This window comes from Rhopilema esculentum, chromosome 11, assembly GCF_057945365.1.
Source record: "Rhopilema esculentum isolate cy_ngs chromosome 11, ASM5794536v1, whole genome shotgun sequence".
In the NCBI taxonomy this organism is placed as follows: domain Eukaryota; kingdom Metazoa; phylum Cnidaria; class Scyphozoa; order Rhizostomeae; family Rhizostomatidae; genus Rhopilema; species Rhopilema esculentum.
The window spans coordinates 17,230,513-17,247,714 of NC_142825.1; the positions used below are offsets into that span (position 1 = coordinate 17,230,513).

Here is a 17,202-nt window from a genome sequence, read left to right on the forward strand (position 1 = left end):
AGAGTTTATATCTTTGTTTCAAGTGAACTAAGAACGGCCAAAGTGACTAAGATTGCAAAATTATCGTAAAAGCAATCCATTTCTGATATATCAGTTTTCTAACAATGGTTTACTAGCAGTATAAAAAAACGATTCACAGTTATACGTGTTCAAAGATACGCCATTGGCAAAAAATATGTAAGACCCAATGTCAATGGAACTCATTCTATTGATATTCAAGTAAATAGGTTGTTCAATGGAAGTCTATTATAGCTTATTAATCGACATGGCATCCAATAGCAAATTTGATATAAGATATGCTTTGAAAAGATTAAAGCTTGGGTTGTGCTGTCGGTTACTTCTATTTATTATCCACTTGGAAGGCATTTTCCTTCTTGATGGTGTTGTTATTGTTGCTGATTGCATTCACTTTACTTTTAACAGAGAGAGTATGAAAAGGAGAGAAGAAGTAAAACACAAACATGAACAGAAAAAAAACTATCATTGGGGCCAAGCCATGGAACTATTAAAGAAAATGAAATAAGGATTGGATTAATTCTGTACCACGATAATAAATAAGGCAAAATTATATCATGATTTTTTAATTCTTTTAATGTTTGCCACTGATATAAGACATGATACCACTTAAAAAGTACAAGAGCAGAAGGAAGAGCTAGACAAGAAGAACAACCACCTAATATTCAAAGAAAACAGCACAGGCGAATTGAAAATAAACATTTTTAAAACTTCTTCAACTAATGGGTGCAATAGGATCTTGGGTGCAAGCGTCGATTATTTAGAGCGCCATTTGCGAACATTTTTAGATAAAGAAAGGAGGATACTCCTTGAAGAGAAGAAACAGGACTTTCGTTTTATGCGTAAAAATGGGTTATTTTTTATGCGCTATTTTAAAAAACAGCAAATTTCCAAACAGCTCGAGAGCACCAGAGCGATGGAAGGAAACGATAACATATCAACGAATGAAAGATGCGGGGAGGTCACAAACTCCATGACTACTGTGGAATCTTTTGAAGATGCTAAAATGGAAGACAACAGAGCTTTTACTAGCATCAATTACCGAAATTCACACAATAATTGTACACATGAAGCTCTTAATGAAGAGTTTCTGAAAATTGCTGAATTCTACAGCAAAGTAATAAATCCAGAACAGCTCACTGGAAAAATTGCAGAGTCAACAGTGAAAAAGATTATTGGAAGAGCAAAAGAGTACTTTGCTTTTGTTGCAGGGACAGAGAAAGGAAGTTCAAAGATTGAAGATCGCCTAAACATGAGAAAAGTAGATGCTTTTGTGCAAACGCATTTGGCCAAACCCTTAAAGTGCCACTGAACTACTTTTGCCTAAAATTTCTCTATCGGACTTTAAGGTTTAATTATGGGGATTGAACATCGCTGAATCGATTGCCGTTATTAATTTTTGATTTTGCTGGAGGAAAATGCCTGTTTTGGGGGTAGTTTTACCCCATGGTCTTGCGAAAAAGGCCTGGGGCGAGTGACGCATTCTGATTTATACGATCATAACAACACTTGGAAACCTAGTGTTGTTGGTAGGGTTAGAGCGGAACGCAGATTAATTTGAGAAAGAATATTATGTCTGAAACGGATAATTCAGAGACATCCTTTGCGATAATAAGTGACGAAGAGTCTTCCCTCGTTGGTGAAGAAATAGCAGAAGGATTGGGTGACGTGTCCACGAGTTTGGAGCCCTACCAAGACGAGCCGTTAGCTTCGTCGTCAAGTGAGGAAGAACTGGCCGATCACGAGCCGGACATTGATGGAATTCCACTGGAAACACTAGAGGCTAGATTCGAGAGGATAATGCCAGTAGATGAATGGTAGGTGCATCGATTTGACGATTTAATACTAATAATTTGGAGTTGATCTGCGACTGATGGAAAGCGCTGCAAATTAGGCCATAGGCCTACTGCTCGAGAATAAATTGGTTTTGATATGAAATTGTGTTTGAGAGACGCTATTACGAGCTATTTTGTCCAAAGACACACAAAGCAATTAAAAAGGAGCTTTAAACGATGCTATTAATATGTTGATTCCACTGCTTGCAGTTTGGATTTTGGTCTTATTTTATCGTACGGCTAGGCCAGGCCATTGTTCTCCGATATTTTGAAAATGGTGTTTCAGAGTGACTGAGTACAAAGTTTTAAAACTTTGCTGGATCGCCATCACGACTCAATATTACACCGATTTCAGTCCTGTTGTTTAAAAATTGCACCATTTTTTTTTTACTTTGAAGAAACCCATTGAAGGCATTTTTATTAAAAACTACTGTATAATGTAGACGAGACAGTGCTAAAAATAGAAAGTTAACATCTTGAACATCCTGAGGTTCAGCTCAAGTAATATCGAATTAACATTTTTACCCCTAGGTGTGATTGTGGTAAATGCTCAGTTGATAGCTTAGTTGGATCCAGGGAATACAGATGTTGTTGGGAGGTACCACAAGCTATTGGGCAGTTGACCTTTGAAGGTACTGCAGAGGAATTAAGATGCATCACTAACCATCCAGATTTCCCTGCTTTAATAAATAAAGGTGTATTGAAACTAGCGGGGTCACTTTTCAAAACCAGGGATGGTAAGCGTTACCGACGTCATGCAAATAAATCAGAAAATGAGTAAGTTTATAATATTCTTTCTTGGCCTATTTGTTAAGACAAATCTACAATAAGACTAAAACTAAAAGTTAGACCTATATCTGCTATAATTGAAATACAGTAAACTCCCTATTTCAACCGCTGATAACAGAAACATTTGCCAAATCAAATTGATACAGATTCCCTTTGCCAAATACTTTCATATAAAAAAACTCAATCTGCACTTAAATATTCTATGGCTGCCAAAGCTGAAAAGGACATAACATCATCAGTTTTCAATTTTGACGGCCAAAACTGTAAATATTTCAAAAGAAGAAAAGCTCAGTAAAAGGTCTTAGAAGATTGAAAAAATGAAAACACATTCAACGAGTAGAACTTTTGTTATAATTTCCAAGGATATAGTACTCCAACACATATTATTATTGTTATGATTATATGTATAAACATTATAATAGTCAATTGTAATGTCAACTTCAATTAGACAGTTGCAAATATTGATTGTCTAGAATTTGCACAAAAGAAATGTCACATTGAAATGATACTCTAATTAATAGTTATATTGAAACTCATTGTAAATGGATTTACATCTTTTTTGTAGATTTTTAAGAGCTGTTGCATATAGATGGCTGATTCGTTGGATGTTTGGCTTTCTGGGGTATGACAACACCAGACCTCTTCCGGCTTGTATTTATAAATCTGTCAGGGAAAAATTCCCAACAGGAGCCAAAAAAGGTTATAAGTCCACACAACAAAGGGAACCCGAAAACTGAGAAATGCTGTTGATCCAACGACAAACATCAGGAGCTTGGTGTCAAGGTTATTTCATAACAGAACAGAACAAGATTATTTCATAGACAGAGGGAACCAAAATTTTAAGAATTTATAAAACAGTTAATGGGATGCTAACCTGTTCTACCTTTGTTGTGGATCCAAATTTTTACTGGTACAGTGTAAAAGGGGTCTAAGGTAAGCCTGTGTATATAATGTAAAGTGTATGTACATTATCTCTCCTATGTTCCACATTTAGGAAATTTTAGCGACTAAGCCGAAACATAAGAAGAACCTCACCCTATTGTGCAGCTGAACAAAATTAAACAAAATAAACTAATAATTTTATTTTGAAGGTGGATTGTTACATGTATGTCCCTTTCGTGGCGGTCCACATTTTCTACAATGACGGACAGAAGGACTTTTCTTTTTTGTTGCTTTAACACTTTCTGTTGAATCTTGCATTGTTTGCTGTTCTGCCAGAATATCCTGCTCTTCAGCTAAAATGTGACCAAGTTGTTATCACCAACGTTTGCAACAGGAAATCATAGTATATGAACACAAACATAAACATAAGTGATAAGAAATGATGACATATTTTGTGGATTGCAATTGTTTTAAGCAATGACTAATTGAAATGCAACATAAACATACCTAGAGATTGAAAAATATCTGGAATAATGATACAGTTTCCTAGGATTACAAGTATATACTTGATATATCTGGAAGTGCTCAGATTCATATCAAATATACTTTATATCATAATATATGGTCATTCTTTAATTGAAACTTTATTTGGAAGAAAGGAATATTGAGATTACCTGAAGGAAATAAGGTTGTAATTGCTCGTTGTCTTGTCTCCCATGTATTAATGGCTTCTTGCCTTGTTGCCCTGTCCTGGAACTGACTTGTAAGTGTATCAGGAATCAGTTCTGCCTCTCTCTCCATCACAGAACTCATTCTGTCTTTAGGCATGGAAAAAAGCATCTGTCTGAGGTCACTGACATAGCCTGTAAAAAAGGGAGGTAAAGTTTTAAGCTTGATTCAAAAGTTACTTCAAAGTATTCAGAGAAGTATAATTCTGGAAAGTATAATTCAGAATTTTTATGTAATTTAGATCTCACCGTATGTGGGGTTGACAGCTACTTGGCGAACAACTTCATCACCAAGTTTGTATTTTGGGTAGGACACATGCAGGGATTTTTGTCCTGTTATTGTTGTTCGTCTTTCCTGTTGAATATTCTCATTGAAGTGGAGAACAGCAAGTATTGTCCTTGAAAAAGTTGAGAAAACAATATAAAATAACATAAACACAAAACTAAGGTGGGCCTATAATGGAAATGAACACAACATTTTAATGACTTTCAAAAATCATCAAATAATCTGTGAGCCTTCAGGGATACCGAATTTCACTATGTAATACAGAGAGAATTATTTAATGATATAGTTTCAAACAGAACTGTGAAAAAGACAAAAACCTGCATTTCGATCCCACAAATGAAAAGCACAACATTTTTGGGTGCCAGTGGTTGAGCAGTGAATGATAGCCTTTCAAGCAACTTGTCTGCAAATCGGGAGAAAGTTTCTTTATATCATTCACAATCCTTTTGTTCATTAAAATTGAGTCCAGCTTGTCATATGCTGGTGTTCCTGAAATTTAATTGTAGATTATAAGTAACACAGAACAGTGGTACTGTACATTGCTAGGGTTCTGATAGGAAAATAAAGTGATGGCACAAAACTGAAATGTTTTGCTGCTGTAATTATTCATTTCATTATTCACAATGACTCTAATGTGTATTGTATTTTCAATAGTTCATCAAATAAGGGACATCACCATTTGTGTTTTGGCCTGAAAGATGAATGCAAGGTCTGAAAAATAGAAAAAGCAAAAAATATCTACCTATTTTAATCCACTTCCTTCGCTCCAAATCCTGATGCTTACATTTGGGGAAAAGGGGGTTGTCATGGCCATCATGCTTGTCTGCAACATGTCTCATAATAGATGTCCATTTGGCATATATTAGTGCTCCAAACCCTCGCCGTGTTGATAAAATACACCAGTACAAATGCCTCCTGATACCCTTGATCCAATGCTGCAATCTCCCTAAACCTTTTTCTTTTGCAGCTTGAGCAATCTTTTTACAAATGGACCTTGCCACATGCCAAATGTCGTAAAAGTGCCGGGTGCTTGTCTGGTGGTCCTTTATCCATTTAGCTATCCCAGTATGGCGGTCTGACACAAACACTGAAACATCAATGTTTTCTTTTTGAAGCCTTTCGAAGCACTTCTTGGCCCCTAGCAACTCCATGGCATTGCTGGTCCCTGCCTCATTTGCCTGTGGACAAAAATAAAAATTGAAAATTATCCACAATTTGTTACAGAAGCTATATAAACATCTGATTAAATTTTCACCTTGATATGTGTTTAAACACCAAAAACCAGTAACAAACCTGCAGAAGTTCAAAATGAACAATCTTGGAGTTGGACGAGCAATACATGGAATATATGCCATATTTTGCATTGTGACCCATGGAATCAAATCTGCCATCTCCGCTCCAGATAAGATTCTTCATTGGTCTGAGGGCTGCTAACATGTTTTCTCTATAATTGTCCCAGTAACTCAGAATGGTTGGGAACAAAAACTTTTTCTGATGCTTGAAAAAATTTCGTGCAGTATAGCAGCATACACCCATGTGTCGCAAAATAAGCAGAACTTTGCTGATGGATGCACCTGCAGCAAGGGTGGCAAAGCTTAGTAAAATATTACCAGCGGGAATCTGCCCTAGGACTAACGGCTGGCTGCTCCATGTGAAGGTCCCTTTGCATTTCTTACAGGCTTGAATGACCTTTACCATTGTTCCGTACTTTATGACTTCAAGAGCTGGTTTCTTTTCGCCACATTTAAAACAGAACAAAGAGAATAGTGCAACCAACATTGACTGGAATACAATGAATGGGGTAAAGCCGGCGCGATGTCTTCGAACGAAAGAAACCCACTGTCTTCTTTGCTGCTCGTTCTTTGGAAAGATGTGCATCGATACCCCTGGCGTGTAACTATTATTCATACAGCTGGTATCGTTTGGTGCCCCAGCAACACAATATCTTCCTTTCCCGCCTCTAAATTTCTTCTTGGTTACCTCCATGTTCGCGATTTTCTTGTATACTAACTATGTGTTAGTGCCTGTGTGTTCTTATGTATAAATCACATTACGTCACACATTCCTCAAATTCCTCTTTGGCCGCGCATTTTTTTTCGCACAAAGCGTCACGCAACTCGACACTTTAGAGCTTAAAATAACATTGTTATAGAAACAATATGCAGGAAATAATTACACCATTCGATTCAGCAGCTTTTATTTGATCATTCTCATTAGAAAACACACATTGTCAAAATTCTCACGAAAGTAGTTCAGTGGCACTTTAATATACAGGACAGTGGCAGGATACGTACAATCCATTTTGTATATTGCAAAATATGTAAAGAGAGATTGTGGAAACTTAATGGACATAAAAGAGATTGTGCAGCTTAAAAGAATACAGTCTCGGGTACAGGTAAGCATTTAATTTCAAGTAATTAACTTTACTTGAGAGTTTATATCTTTGTTTCAAGTGAACTAAGAACGGCCAAAGTGACTAAGATTGCAAAATTATCGTAAAAGCAATCCATTTCTGATATATCAGTTTTCTAACAATGGTTTACTAGCAGTATAAAAAAACGATTCACAGTTATACGTGTTCAAAGATACGCCATTGGCAAAAAATATGTAAGACCCAATGTCAATGGAACTCATTCTATTGATATTCAAGTAAATAGGTTGTTCAATGGAAGTCTATTATAGCTTATTAATCGACATGGCATCCAATAGCAAATTTGATATAAGATATGCTTTGAAAAGATTAAAGCTTGGGTTGTGCTGTCGGTTACTTCTATTTATTATCCACTTGGAAGGCATTTTCCTTCTTGATGGTGTTGTTATTGTTGCTGATTGCATTCACTTTACTTTTAACAGAGAGAGTATGAAAAGGAGAGAAGAAGTAAAACACAAACATGAACAGAAAAAAAAACTATCATTGGGGCCAAGCCATGGAACTATTAAAGAAAATGAAATAAGAATTGGAAACATTCTGTAGCACGATAATAAATAAGGCAAAATTATATCATGATTTTTTAAGTCTTTTAATGTTTGCCTCTGATATAAGACATGATACCGCTTAAAAAGTACAAGAGCAGGAGGAAGAGCTGGACAAGAAGAACAACCATCTAATATTCAAAGAAGACAGCACAGGCGAATTGAAAATAAACATTTTTAAAACTTCTTCAACTAATTGGTGCAATGGGATCTTGGGTGCAAGCGTTGACTATTTAGAGCGCCATTTGCGAACATTTGTAGATAAAGAAAGGAGGATACTCCTTGAAGAGAAGAAACAGGACTTTCTTTTTATGCGTAAAATGGGTTATTTTTTATGCGCTATTTTCAAAAACAGCAAATTTCCAAACAGGTCGAGAGCACCAGAACGATGGAAGGATACGGATGAATGAAATATGCGGGGAGGTCACAAACTCCATGACTACTGTGGAATCTTTTGAAGATGCTAAAATGGAAGACAAAAGAGCTTTTACTAGAATCAAATACCGAAATTCACACAATAATTGTACACATGAAGTTCTTAATGAAGAGTTTCTGAAAATTGCTGAATTCAACAGCAAAGTAATAAATCCAGAACAGCTCACTGGAAAAATTGCAGAGTCAACAGTGAAAAAGATTATTGGAAAAGCAAAAGAGTACTTTGCTTTTGTTGCAGGGAAAGAGAAAGGAAGTTCAAAGATTGAAGATCGCCTAAACATGAGAAAAGTAGATGCTTTTGTGCAAACGCATTTGGCCAAACCCTTAATATACAGGACAGTGGCAGGATACGTACAATCCATTTTATATATTGCAAAATATGTAAAGAGAGATTGTGGAAACTTAATGGACATAAAGAGATTCTGCAGCGGAAAAGAATACAGTCTCAGGTACAGATAAGCATTTAATTTCAAGTAATTAACTTTACTTCAGAGTTTATTTCTTTGTTTCAAGTGAACTAAGAACGGCCAAAGTGACTAAGATTGCAAAATTATCGTAAAAGCAATCGATTTCTGATATATCAGTTTTCTAACAATGGTTTACTAGCAGTATAAAAAAACGATTCACAGTTATACGTGTTCAAAGATACGCCATTGGCAAAAAATATGTAAGACCCAATGTCAATGGAACTCATTCTATTGATATTCAAGTAAATAGGTTGTTCAATGGAAGTCTATTATAGCTTATTAATCGACATGGCATCCAATAGCAAATTTGATATAAGATATTCTTTGAAAAGATTAAAGCTTGGATTGTGCTGTCCGTTAATTCTATGTATTATACACTTGGAGGGGATTTTCCTTCTTGATGTTGTTGTTATTGTTGCTGATTGCATTCACTTTACTTTTAACAGAGAGAGTATGAAAAGGAGAGAAGAAGTAAAAACACAAACATGAACAGAAAAAAAACTATCATTGGGGCCAAGCCATGGAACTATTAAAGAAAATGAAATAAGGATTGGATTAATTCTGTACCACGATAATAAATAAGGCAAAATTATATCATGATTTTTTAATTCTTTTAATGTTTGCCACTGATATAAGACATGATACCACTTAAAAAGTACAAGAGCAGAAGGAAGAGCTAGACAAGAAGAACAACCTTCTAATATTCAAAGAAAACAGCACAGGCGAATTGAAAATAAACATTTTTAAAACTTCTTCAACTAATGGGTGCAATAGGATCTTGGGTGCAAGCGTCAATTATTTAGAGCGCCATTTGCGAACATTTTTAGATAAAGAAAGGAGGATACTCCTTGAAGAGAAGAAACAGGACTTTCGTTTTATGCGTAAAAATGGGTTATTTTTTATGCGCTATTTTAAAAAACAGCAAATTTCCAAACAGCTCGAGAGCACCAGAGCGATGGAAGGAAACGATAACATATCAACGAATGAAAGATGCGGGGAGGTCACAAACTCCATGACTACTGTGGAATCTTTTGAAGATGCTAAAATGGAAGACAACAGAGCTTTTACTAGCATCAATTACCGAAATTCACACAATAATTGTACACATGAAGCTCTTAGTGAAGAGTTCTGAAAATTGCTGAATTCTACAGCAAAGTAATAAATCCAGAACAGCTCACTGGAAAAATTGCAGAGTCAACAGTGAAAAAGATTATTGGAAGAGCAAAAGAGTACTTTGCTTTTGTTGCAGGGACAGAGAAAGGAAGTTCAAAGATTGAAGATCGCCTAAACATGAGAAAAGTAGATGCTTTTGTGCAAACGCATTTGGCCAAACCCTTAATATACAGGACAGTGCAGGATACGTACAATCCATTTTGTATATTGCAAAATATGTAAAGAGAGATTGTGGAAACTTAATGGACATAAAAGAGATTGTGCAGCTTAAAAGAATACAGTCTCAGGTACAGGTAAGCATTTAATTTCAAGTAATTAACTTTACTTGAGAGTTTATATCTTTGTTTCAAGTGAACTAAGAACGGCCAAAGTGACTAAGATTGCAAAATTATCGTAAAAGCAATCCATTTCTGATATATCAGTTTTCTAACAATGGTTTACTAGCAGTATAAAAAAACGATTCACAGTTATACGTGTTCAAAGATACGGCATTGGCAAAAAATATGTAAGACCCAATGTCAATGGAACTCATTCTATTGATATTCAAGTAAATAGGTTGTTCAATGGAAGTCTATTATAGCTTATTAATCGACATGGCATCCAATAGCAAATTTGATATAAGATATGCTTTGAAAAGATTAAAGCTTGGGTTGTGCTGTCGGTTACTTCTATTTATTATCCACTTGGAAGGCATTTTCCTTCTTGATGGTGTTGTTATTGCTGCTGATTGCATTCACTTTACTTTTAACAGAGAGAGTATGAAAAGGAGAGAAGAAGTAAAACACAAACATGAACAGAAAAAAAACTATCATTGGGGCCAAGCCATGGAACTATTAAAGAAAATGGAATAAGAATTGGAAACATTCTGTAGCACGATAATAAATAAGGCAAAATTATATCATGATTTTTTAAGTCTTTTAATGTTTGCCTCTGATATAAGACATGATACCGCTTAAAAAGTACAAGAGCAGGAGGAAGAGCTGGACAAGAAGAACAACCATCTAATATTCAAAGAAGACAGCACAGGCGAATTGAAAATAAACATTTTTAAAACTTCTTCAACTAATTGGTGTAATGGGATCTTGGGTGCAAGCGTCGACTATTTAGAGCGCCATTTGCGAACATTTGTAGATAAAGAAAGGAGGATACTCCTTGAAAAGAAGAAACAGGACTTTCTTTTTATGCGTAAAATGGGTTATTTTTTATGCGCTATTTTCAAAAACAGCAAATTTCCAAACAGGTCGAGAGCACCAGAACGATGGAAGGATATGGATGAATGAAATATGCGGGGAGGTCACAAACTCCATGACTACTGTGGAATCTTTTGAAGATGCTAAAATGGAAGACAAAAGAGCTTTTACTAGCATCAAATACCGAAATTCACACAATAATTGTACACATGAAGCTCTTAATGAAGAGTTTCTGAAAATTGCTGAATTCAACAGCAAAGTAATAAATCCAGAACAGCTCACTGGAAAAGTTGCAGAGTCAACAGTGAAAAAGATTATTGGAAAAGCAAAAGAGTACTTTGCTTTTGTTGCAGGGACAGAGAAAGGAAGTTCAAAGATTGAAGATCGCCTAAACATGAGAAAAGTAGATGCTTTTGTGCAAACGCATTTGGCCAAACCCTTAATATACAGGACAGTGGCAGGATACGTACAATCCATTTTGTATATTGCAAAATATGTAAAGAGAGATTGTGGAAACTTAATGGACATAAAAGAGATTGTGCAGCTTAAAAGAATACAGTCTCGGGTACAGGTAAGCATTTAATTTCAAGTAATTAACTTTACTTGAGAGTTTATATCTTTGTTTCAAGTGAACTAAGAACGGCCAAAGTGACTAAGATTGCAAAATTATCGTAAAAGCAATCCATTTCTGATATATCAGTTTTCTAACAATGGTTTACTAGCAGTATAAAAAAACGATTCACAGTTATACGTGTTCAAAGATACGCCATTGGCAAAAAATATGTAAGACCCAATGTCAATGGAACTCATTCTATTGATATTCAAGTAAATAGGTTGTTCAATGGAAGTCTATTATAGCTTATTAATCGACATGGCATCCAATAGCAAATTTGATATAAGATATGCTTTGAAAAGATTAAAGCTTGGGTTGTGCTGTCGGTTACTTCTATTTATTATCCACTTGGAAGGCATTTTCCTTCTTGATGGTGTTGTTATTGTTGCTGATTGCATTCACTTTACTTTTAACAGAGAGAGTATGAAAAGGAGAGAAGAAGTAAAACACAAACATGAACAGAAAAAAAACTATCATTGGGGCCAAGCCATGGAACTATTAAAGAAAATGGAATAAAAATTGGAAACATTCTGTAGCACGATAATAAATAAGGCAAAATTATATCATGATTTTTTAAGTCTTTTAATGTTTGCCTCTGATATAAGACATGATACCGCTTAAAAAGTACAAGAGCAGGAGGAAGAGCTGGACAAGAAGAACAACCATCTAATATTCAAAGAAGACAGCACAGGCGAATTGAAAATAAACATTTTTAAAACTTCTTCAACTAATTGGTGCAATGGTATCTTGGGTGCAAGCGTCGACTATTTAGAGCGCCATTTGCGAACATTTGTAGATAAAGAAAGGAGGATACTCCTTGAAGAGAAGAAACAGGACTTTCTTTTTATGCGTAAAATGGGTTATTTTTTATGCGCTATTTTCAAAAACAGCAAATTTCCAAACAGGTCGAGAGCACCAGAACGATGGAAGGATACGGATGAATGAAATATGCGGGGAGGTCACAAACTCCATGACTACTGTGGAATCTTTTGAAGATGCTAAAATGGAAGACAAAAGAGCTTTTACTAGCATCAAATACCGAAATTCACACAATAATTGTACACATGAAGCTCTTAATGAAGAGTTTCTGAAAATTGCTGAATTCAACAGCAAAGTAATAAATCCAGAACAGCTCACTGGAAAAATTGCAGAGTCAACAGTGAAAAAGATTATTGGAAAAGCAAAAGAGTACTTTGCTTTTGTTGCAGGGACAGAGAAAGGAAGTTCAAATATTGAAGATCGCCTAAACATGAGAAAAGTAGATGCTTTTGTGCAAACGCATTTGGCCAAACCCTTAATATACAGGACAGTGGCAGGATACGTACAATCCATTTTGTATATTGCAAAATATGTAAAGAGAGATTGTGGAAACTTAATGGACATAAAAGAGATTGTGCAGCTTAAAAGAATACAGTCTCGGGTACAGGTAAGCATTTAATTTCAAGTAATTAACTTTACTTGAGAGTTTATATCTTTGTTTCAAGTGAACTAAGAACGGCCAAAGTGACTAAGATTGCAAAATTATCGTAAAAGCAATCCATTTCTGATATATCAGTTTTCTAACAATGGTTTACTAGCAGTATAAAAAAACGATTCACAGTTATACGTGTTCAAAGATACGCCATTGGCAAAAAATATGTAAGACCCAATGTCAATGGAACTCATTCTATTGATATTCAAGTAAATAGGTTGTTCAATGGAAGTCTATTATAGCTTATTAATCGACATGGCATCCAATAGCAAATTTGATATAAGATATGCTTTGAAAAGATTAAAGCTTGGGTTGTGCTGTCGGTTACTTCTATTTATTATCCACTTGGAAGGCATTTTCCTTCTTGATGGTGTTGTTATTGTTGCTGATTGCATTCACTTTACTTTTAACAGAGAGAGTATGAAAAGGAGAGAAGAAGTAAAACACAAACATGAACAGAAAAAAAACTATCATTGGGGCCAAGCCATGGAACTATTAAAGAAAATGGAATAAGAATTGGAAACATTCTGTAGCACGATAATAAATAAGGCAAAATTATATCATGATTTTTTAAGTCTTTTAATGTTTGCCACTGATATAAGACATGATACCACTTAAAGAGTACAAGAGCAGGAGGAAGAGCTAGACAAGAAGAACAACCATCTAATATTCAAAGAAGACAGCACAGGCGAATTGAAAATAAACATTTTTAAAACTTCTTCAACTAATTGGTGCAATGGGATCTTGGGTGGAAGCGTCGACTATTTAGAGCGCCATTTGCGAACATTTGTAGATAAAGAAAGGAGGATACTCCTTGAAGAGAAGAAACAGGAGTTTCTTTTTATGCGTAAAATGGGTTATTTTTTATGCGCTATTTTCAAAAACAGCAAATTTCCAAACAGGTCGAGAGCACCAGAACGATGGAAGGATACGGATGAATGAAATATGCGGGGAGGTCACAAACTCCATGACTACTGTGGAATCTTTTGAAGATGCTAAAATGGAAGACAACAGAGCTTTTACTAGCATCAAATACCGAAATTCACACAATAATTGTACACATGAAGCTCTTAATGAAGAGTTTCTGAAAATTGCTGAATTCTACAGCAAAGTAATAAATCCAGAACAGCTAACTGGAAAACTTGCAGAGTCAACTGTGAAAAAGATTATTGGAAAAGCAAAAGAGTACTTTGCTTTTGTTCCAGGGACAGAGAAAGGAAGTTCAAAGATTGAAGATCGCCCAAACATGAGAAAAGTAGATGCTTTTGTGCAAACGCATTTGGCCAAACCCTTAATATACAGGACAGTGGCAGGATACGTACAATCCATTTTGTATATTGCAAAATATGTAAAGAGAGATTGTGGAAACTTAATGGACATAAAAGAGATTGTGCAGCTGAAAAGAATACAGTCTCGGGTACAGGTAAGCATTTAATTTCAAGTAATTAACTTTACTTGAGAGTTTATATCTTTGTTTCAAGTGAACTAAGAACGGCCAAAGTGACTAAGATTGCAAAATTATCGTAAAAGCAATCCATTTCTGATATATCAGTTTTCTAACAATGGTTTACTAGCAGTATAAAAAAACGATTCACAGTTATACGTGTTCAAAGATACGGCATTGGCGAAAAATATGTAAGATCCGAAGTCAATGGAACCCATTCTATTGATATTCAAGTAAATAGGTTGTTCAATGGAAGTCTATTGTAGCTTATTAATCGACATGGCATCTAATAGCAAATTTGATATAAGATATGCTTTGAAAAGATTAAAGCTTGGGTTGTGCTGTCGGTTACTTCTATGTATTATACACTTGGAAGGTATTTTCCTTCTTGATGTTGTTGTTATTGTTGCTGATTGCATTCACTTTTCTTTTAACAGAGAGAGTATGAAAAGGAGAGAAGAAGTAAAACACAAACATGAACAGAAAAAAAAACTATCATTGGGGCCAAGCCATAGAACTATTAAAGAAAATGAAATAAGAATTGGAAACATTCTGTAGCACGATAATAAATAAGGCAAAATTATATCATGATTTTTTAATTCTTTTAATGTTTGTCACTGATATAAGACATGATACCACTTAAAAAGTACAAGAGCAGGAGGAAGAGCTAGACAAGAAGAACAACCATCTAATATTCAAAGAAAACAGCACAGGCGAATTGAAAATAAACATTTTTAAAACTTCTTCAACTAATGGGTGCAATAGGATCTTGGGTGCAAGCGTCGATTATTTAGAGCGCCATTTGCGAACATTTTTAGATAAAGAAAGGAGGATACTCCTTGAAGAGAAGAAACAGGACTTTCGTTTTATGCGTAAAAATGGGTTATTTTTTATGCGCTATTTTAAAAAACAGCAAATTTCCAAACAGCTCGAGAGCACCAGAGCGATGGAAGGAAACGATAACATATCAACGAATGAAAGATGCGGGGAGGTCACAAACTCCATGACTACTGTGGAATCTTTTGAAGATGCTAAAATGGAAGACAACAGAGCTTTTACTAGCATCAATTACCGAAATTCACACAATAATTGTACACATGAAGCTCTTAATGAAGAGTTTCTGAAAATTGCTGAATTCTACAGCAAAGTAATAAATCCAGAACAGCTCACTGGAAAAATTGCAGAGTCAACAGTGAAAAAGATTATTGGAAGAGCAAAAGAGTACTTTGCTTTTGTTGCAGGGACAGAGAAAGGAAGTTCAAAGATTGAAGATCGCCTAAACATGAGAAAAGTAGATGCTTTTGTGCAAACGCATTTGGCCAAACCCTTAATATACAGGACAGTGGCAGGATACGTACAATCCATTTTGTATATTGCAAAATATGTAAAGAGAGATTGTGGAAACTTAATGGACATAAAAGAGATTGTGCAGCTTAAAAGAATACAGTCTCGGGTACAGGTAAGCATTTAATTTCAAGTAATTAACTTTACTTGAGAGTTTATATCTTTGTTTCAAGTGAACTAAGAACGGCCAAAGTGACTAAGATTGCAAAATTATCGTAAAAGCAATCCATTTCTGATATATCAGTTTTCTAACAATGGTTTACTAGCAGTATAAAAAACGATTCACAGTTATACGTGTTCAAAGATACGCCATTGGCAAAAAATATGTAAGACCCAATATCAATGGAACTCATTCTATTGATATTCAAGTAAATAGGTTGTTCAATGGAAGTCTATTATAGCTTATTAATCGACATGGCATCCAATAGCAAATTTGATATAAGATATGCTTTGAAAAGATTAAAGCTTGGGTTGTGCTGTCGGTTACTTCTATTTATTATCCACTTGGAAGGCATTTTCCTTCTTGATGGTGTTGTTATTGTTGCTGATTGCATTCACTTTACTTTTAACAGAGAGAGTATGAAAAGGAGAGAAGAAGTAAAACACAAACATGAACAGAAAAAAAACTATCATTGGGGCCAAGCCATGGAACTATTAAAGAAAATGGAATAAGAATTGGAAACATTCTGTAGCACGATAATAAATAAGGCAAAATTATATCATGATTTTTTAAGTCTTTTAATGTTTGCCACTGATATAAGACATGATACCACTTAAAGAGTACAAGAGCAGGAGGAAGAGCTAGACAAGAAGAACAACCATCTAATATTCAAAGAAGACAGCACAGGCGAATTGAAAATAAACATTTTTAAAACTTCTTCAACTAATTGGTGCAATGGGATCTTGGGTGCAAGCGTCGACTATTTAGAGCGCCATTTGCAAACATTTGTAGATAAAGAAAGGAGGATACTCCTTGAAGAGAAGAAACAGGACTTTCTTTTTATGCGTAAAATGGGTTATTTTTTATGCGCTATTTTCAAAAACAGCAAATTTCCAAACAGGTCGAGAGCACCAGAACGATGGAAGGATACGGATGAATGAAATATGCGGGGAGGTCACAAACTCCATGACTACTGTGGAATATTTTGAAGATGCTAAAATGGAAGACAACAGAGCTTTTACTAGCATCAAATACCGAAATTCACACAATAATTGTACACATGAAGCTCTTAATGAAGAGTTTCTGAAAATTGCTGAATTCTACAGCAAAGTAATAAATCCAGAACAGCTAACTGGAAAAATTGCAGAGTCAACAGTGAAAAAGATTATTGGAAAAGCAAAAGAGTACTTTGCTTTTGTTCCAGGGACAGAGAAAGGAAGTTCAAAGATTGAAGATCGCCCAAACATGAGAAAAGTAGATGCTTTTGTGCAAACGCATTTGGCCAAACCCTTAATATACAGGACAGTGGCAGGATACGTACAATCCATTTTGTATATTGCAAAATATGTAAAGAGAGATTGTGGAAACTTAATGGACATAAAAGAGATTGTGCAGCT

General features: G+C 35.1%; 2 protein-coding genes across 2 annotated transcripts; one reads left to right on the forward strand and one right to left on the reverse strand.

Annotated features, from left to right (window-relative positions):
• The first annotated feature begins 1,322 nt into the window (after positions 1-1,322).
• LOC148959163 (uncharacterized) lies at positions 1,323-3,559 on the forward strand. Its single transcript, XM_089111354.1, has 3 exons — positions 1,323-1,832; positions 2,382-2,482; positions 3,205-3,559. The coding sequence occupies exons 1-3, from the start codon at positions 1,588-1,590 to the stop codon at positions 3,210-3,212; spliced, it is 354 nt and encodes a 117-aa protein (XP_088967480.1). The 5' UTR covers positions 1,323-1,587; the 3' UTR covers positions 3,213-3,559.
• A 24-nt stretch (positions 3,560-3,583) lies between these two features.
• Positions 3,584-6,311, reverse strand: LOC148959164 (uncharacterized). Its single transcript, XM_089111355.1, has 6 exons — positions 5,829-6,311; positions 5,278-5,713; positions 4,853-5,024; positions 4,499-4,647; positions 4,196-4,384; positions 3,584-3,874 (listed from the first exon to the last, which is right to left on the reverse strand). The coding sequence occupies exons 1-6, from the start codon at positions 6,231-6,233 to the stop codon at positions 3,720-3,722; spliced, it is 1,506 nt and encodes a 501-aa protein (XP_088967481.1). The 5' UTR covers positions 6,234-6,311; the 3' UTR covers positions 3,584-3,719.
• Between the last annotated feature and the right edge of the window lie 10,891 nt (positions 6,312-17,202).

Bases quoted from the DNA above. Each gene is read 5' to 3' on its own strand.
- LOC148959163 (XM_089111354.1), top strand. From the start codon at position 1,588: ATGTCTGAAACGGATAATTCAGAGACATCCTTTGCGATAATAAGTGAC. The intron at 1,833-2,381 runs GTAGGTGCATCG...TTTTACCCCTAG, and splicing joins ATAATGCCAGTAGATGAATG to GTGTGATTGTGGTAAATGCT.
- LOC148959164 (XM_089111355.1), bottom strand. From the start codon at position 6,233: ATGGTAAAGGTCATTCAAGCCTGTAAGAAATGCAAAGGGACCTTCACA. The intron at 5,025-5,277 runs GTAGATATTTTT...ATTAAATTTCAG, and splicing joins AAGGAAGTGGATTAAAATAG to GAACACCAGCATATGACAAG. The intron at 4,648-4,852 runs GTTTTTGTCTTT...AACTTTTTCAAG, and splicing joins TTTGTGGGATCGAAATGCAG to GACAATACTTGCTGTTCTCC.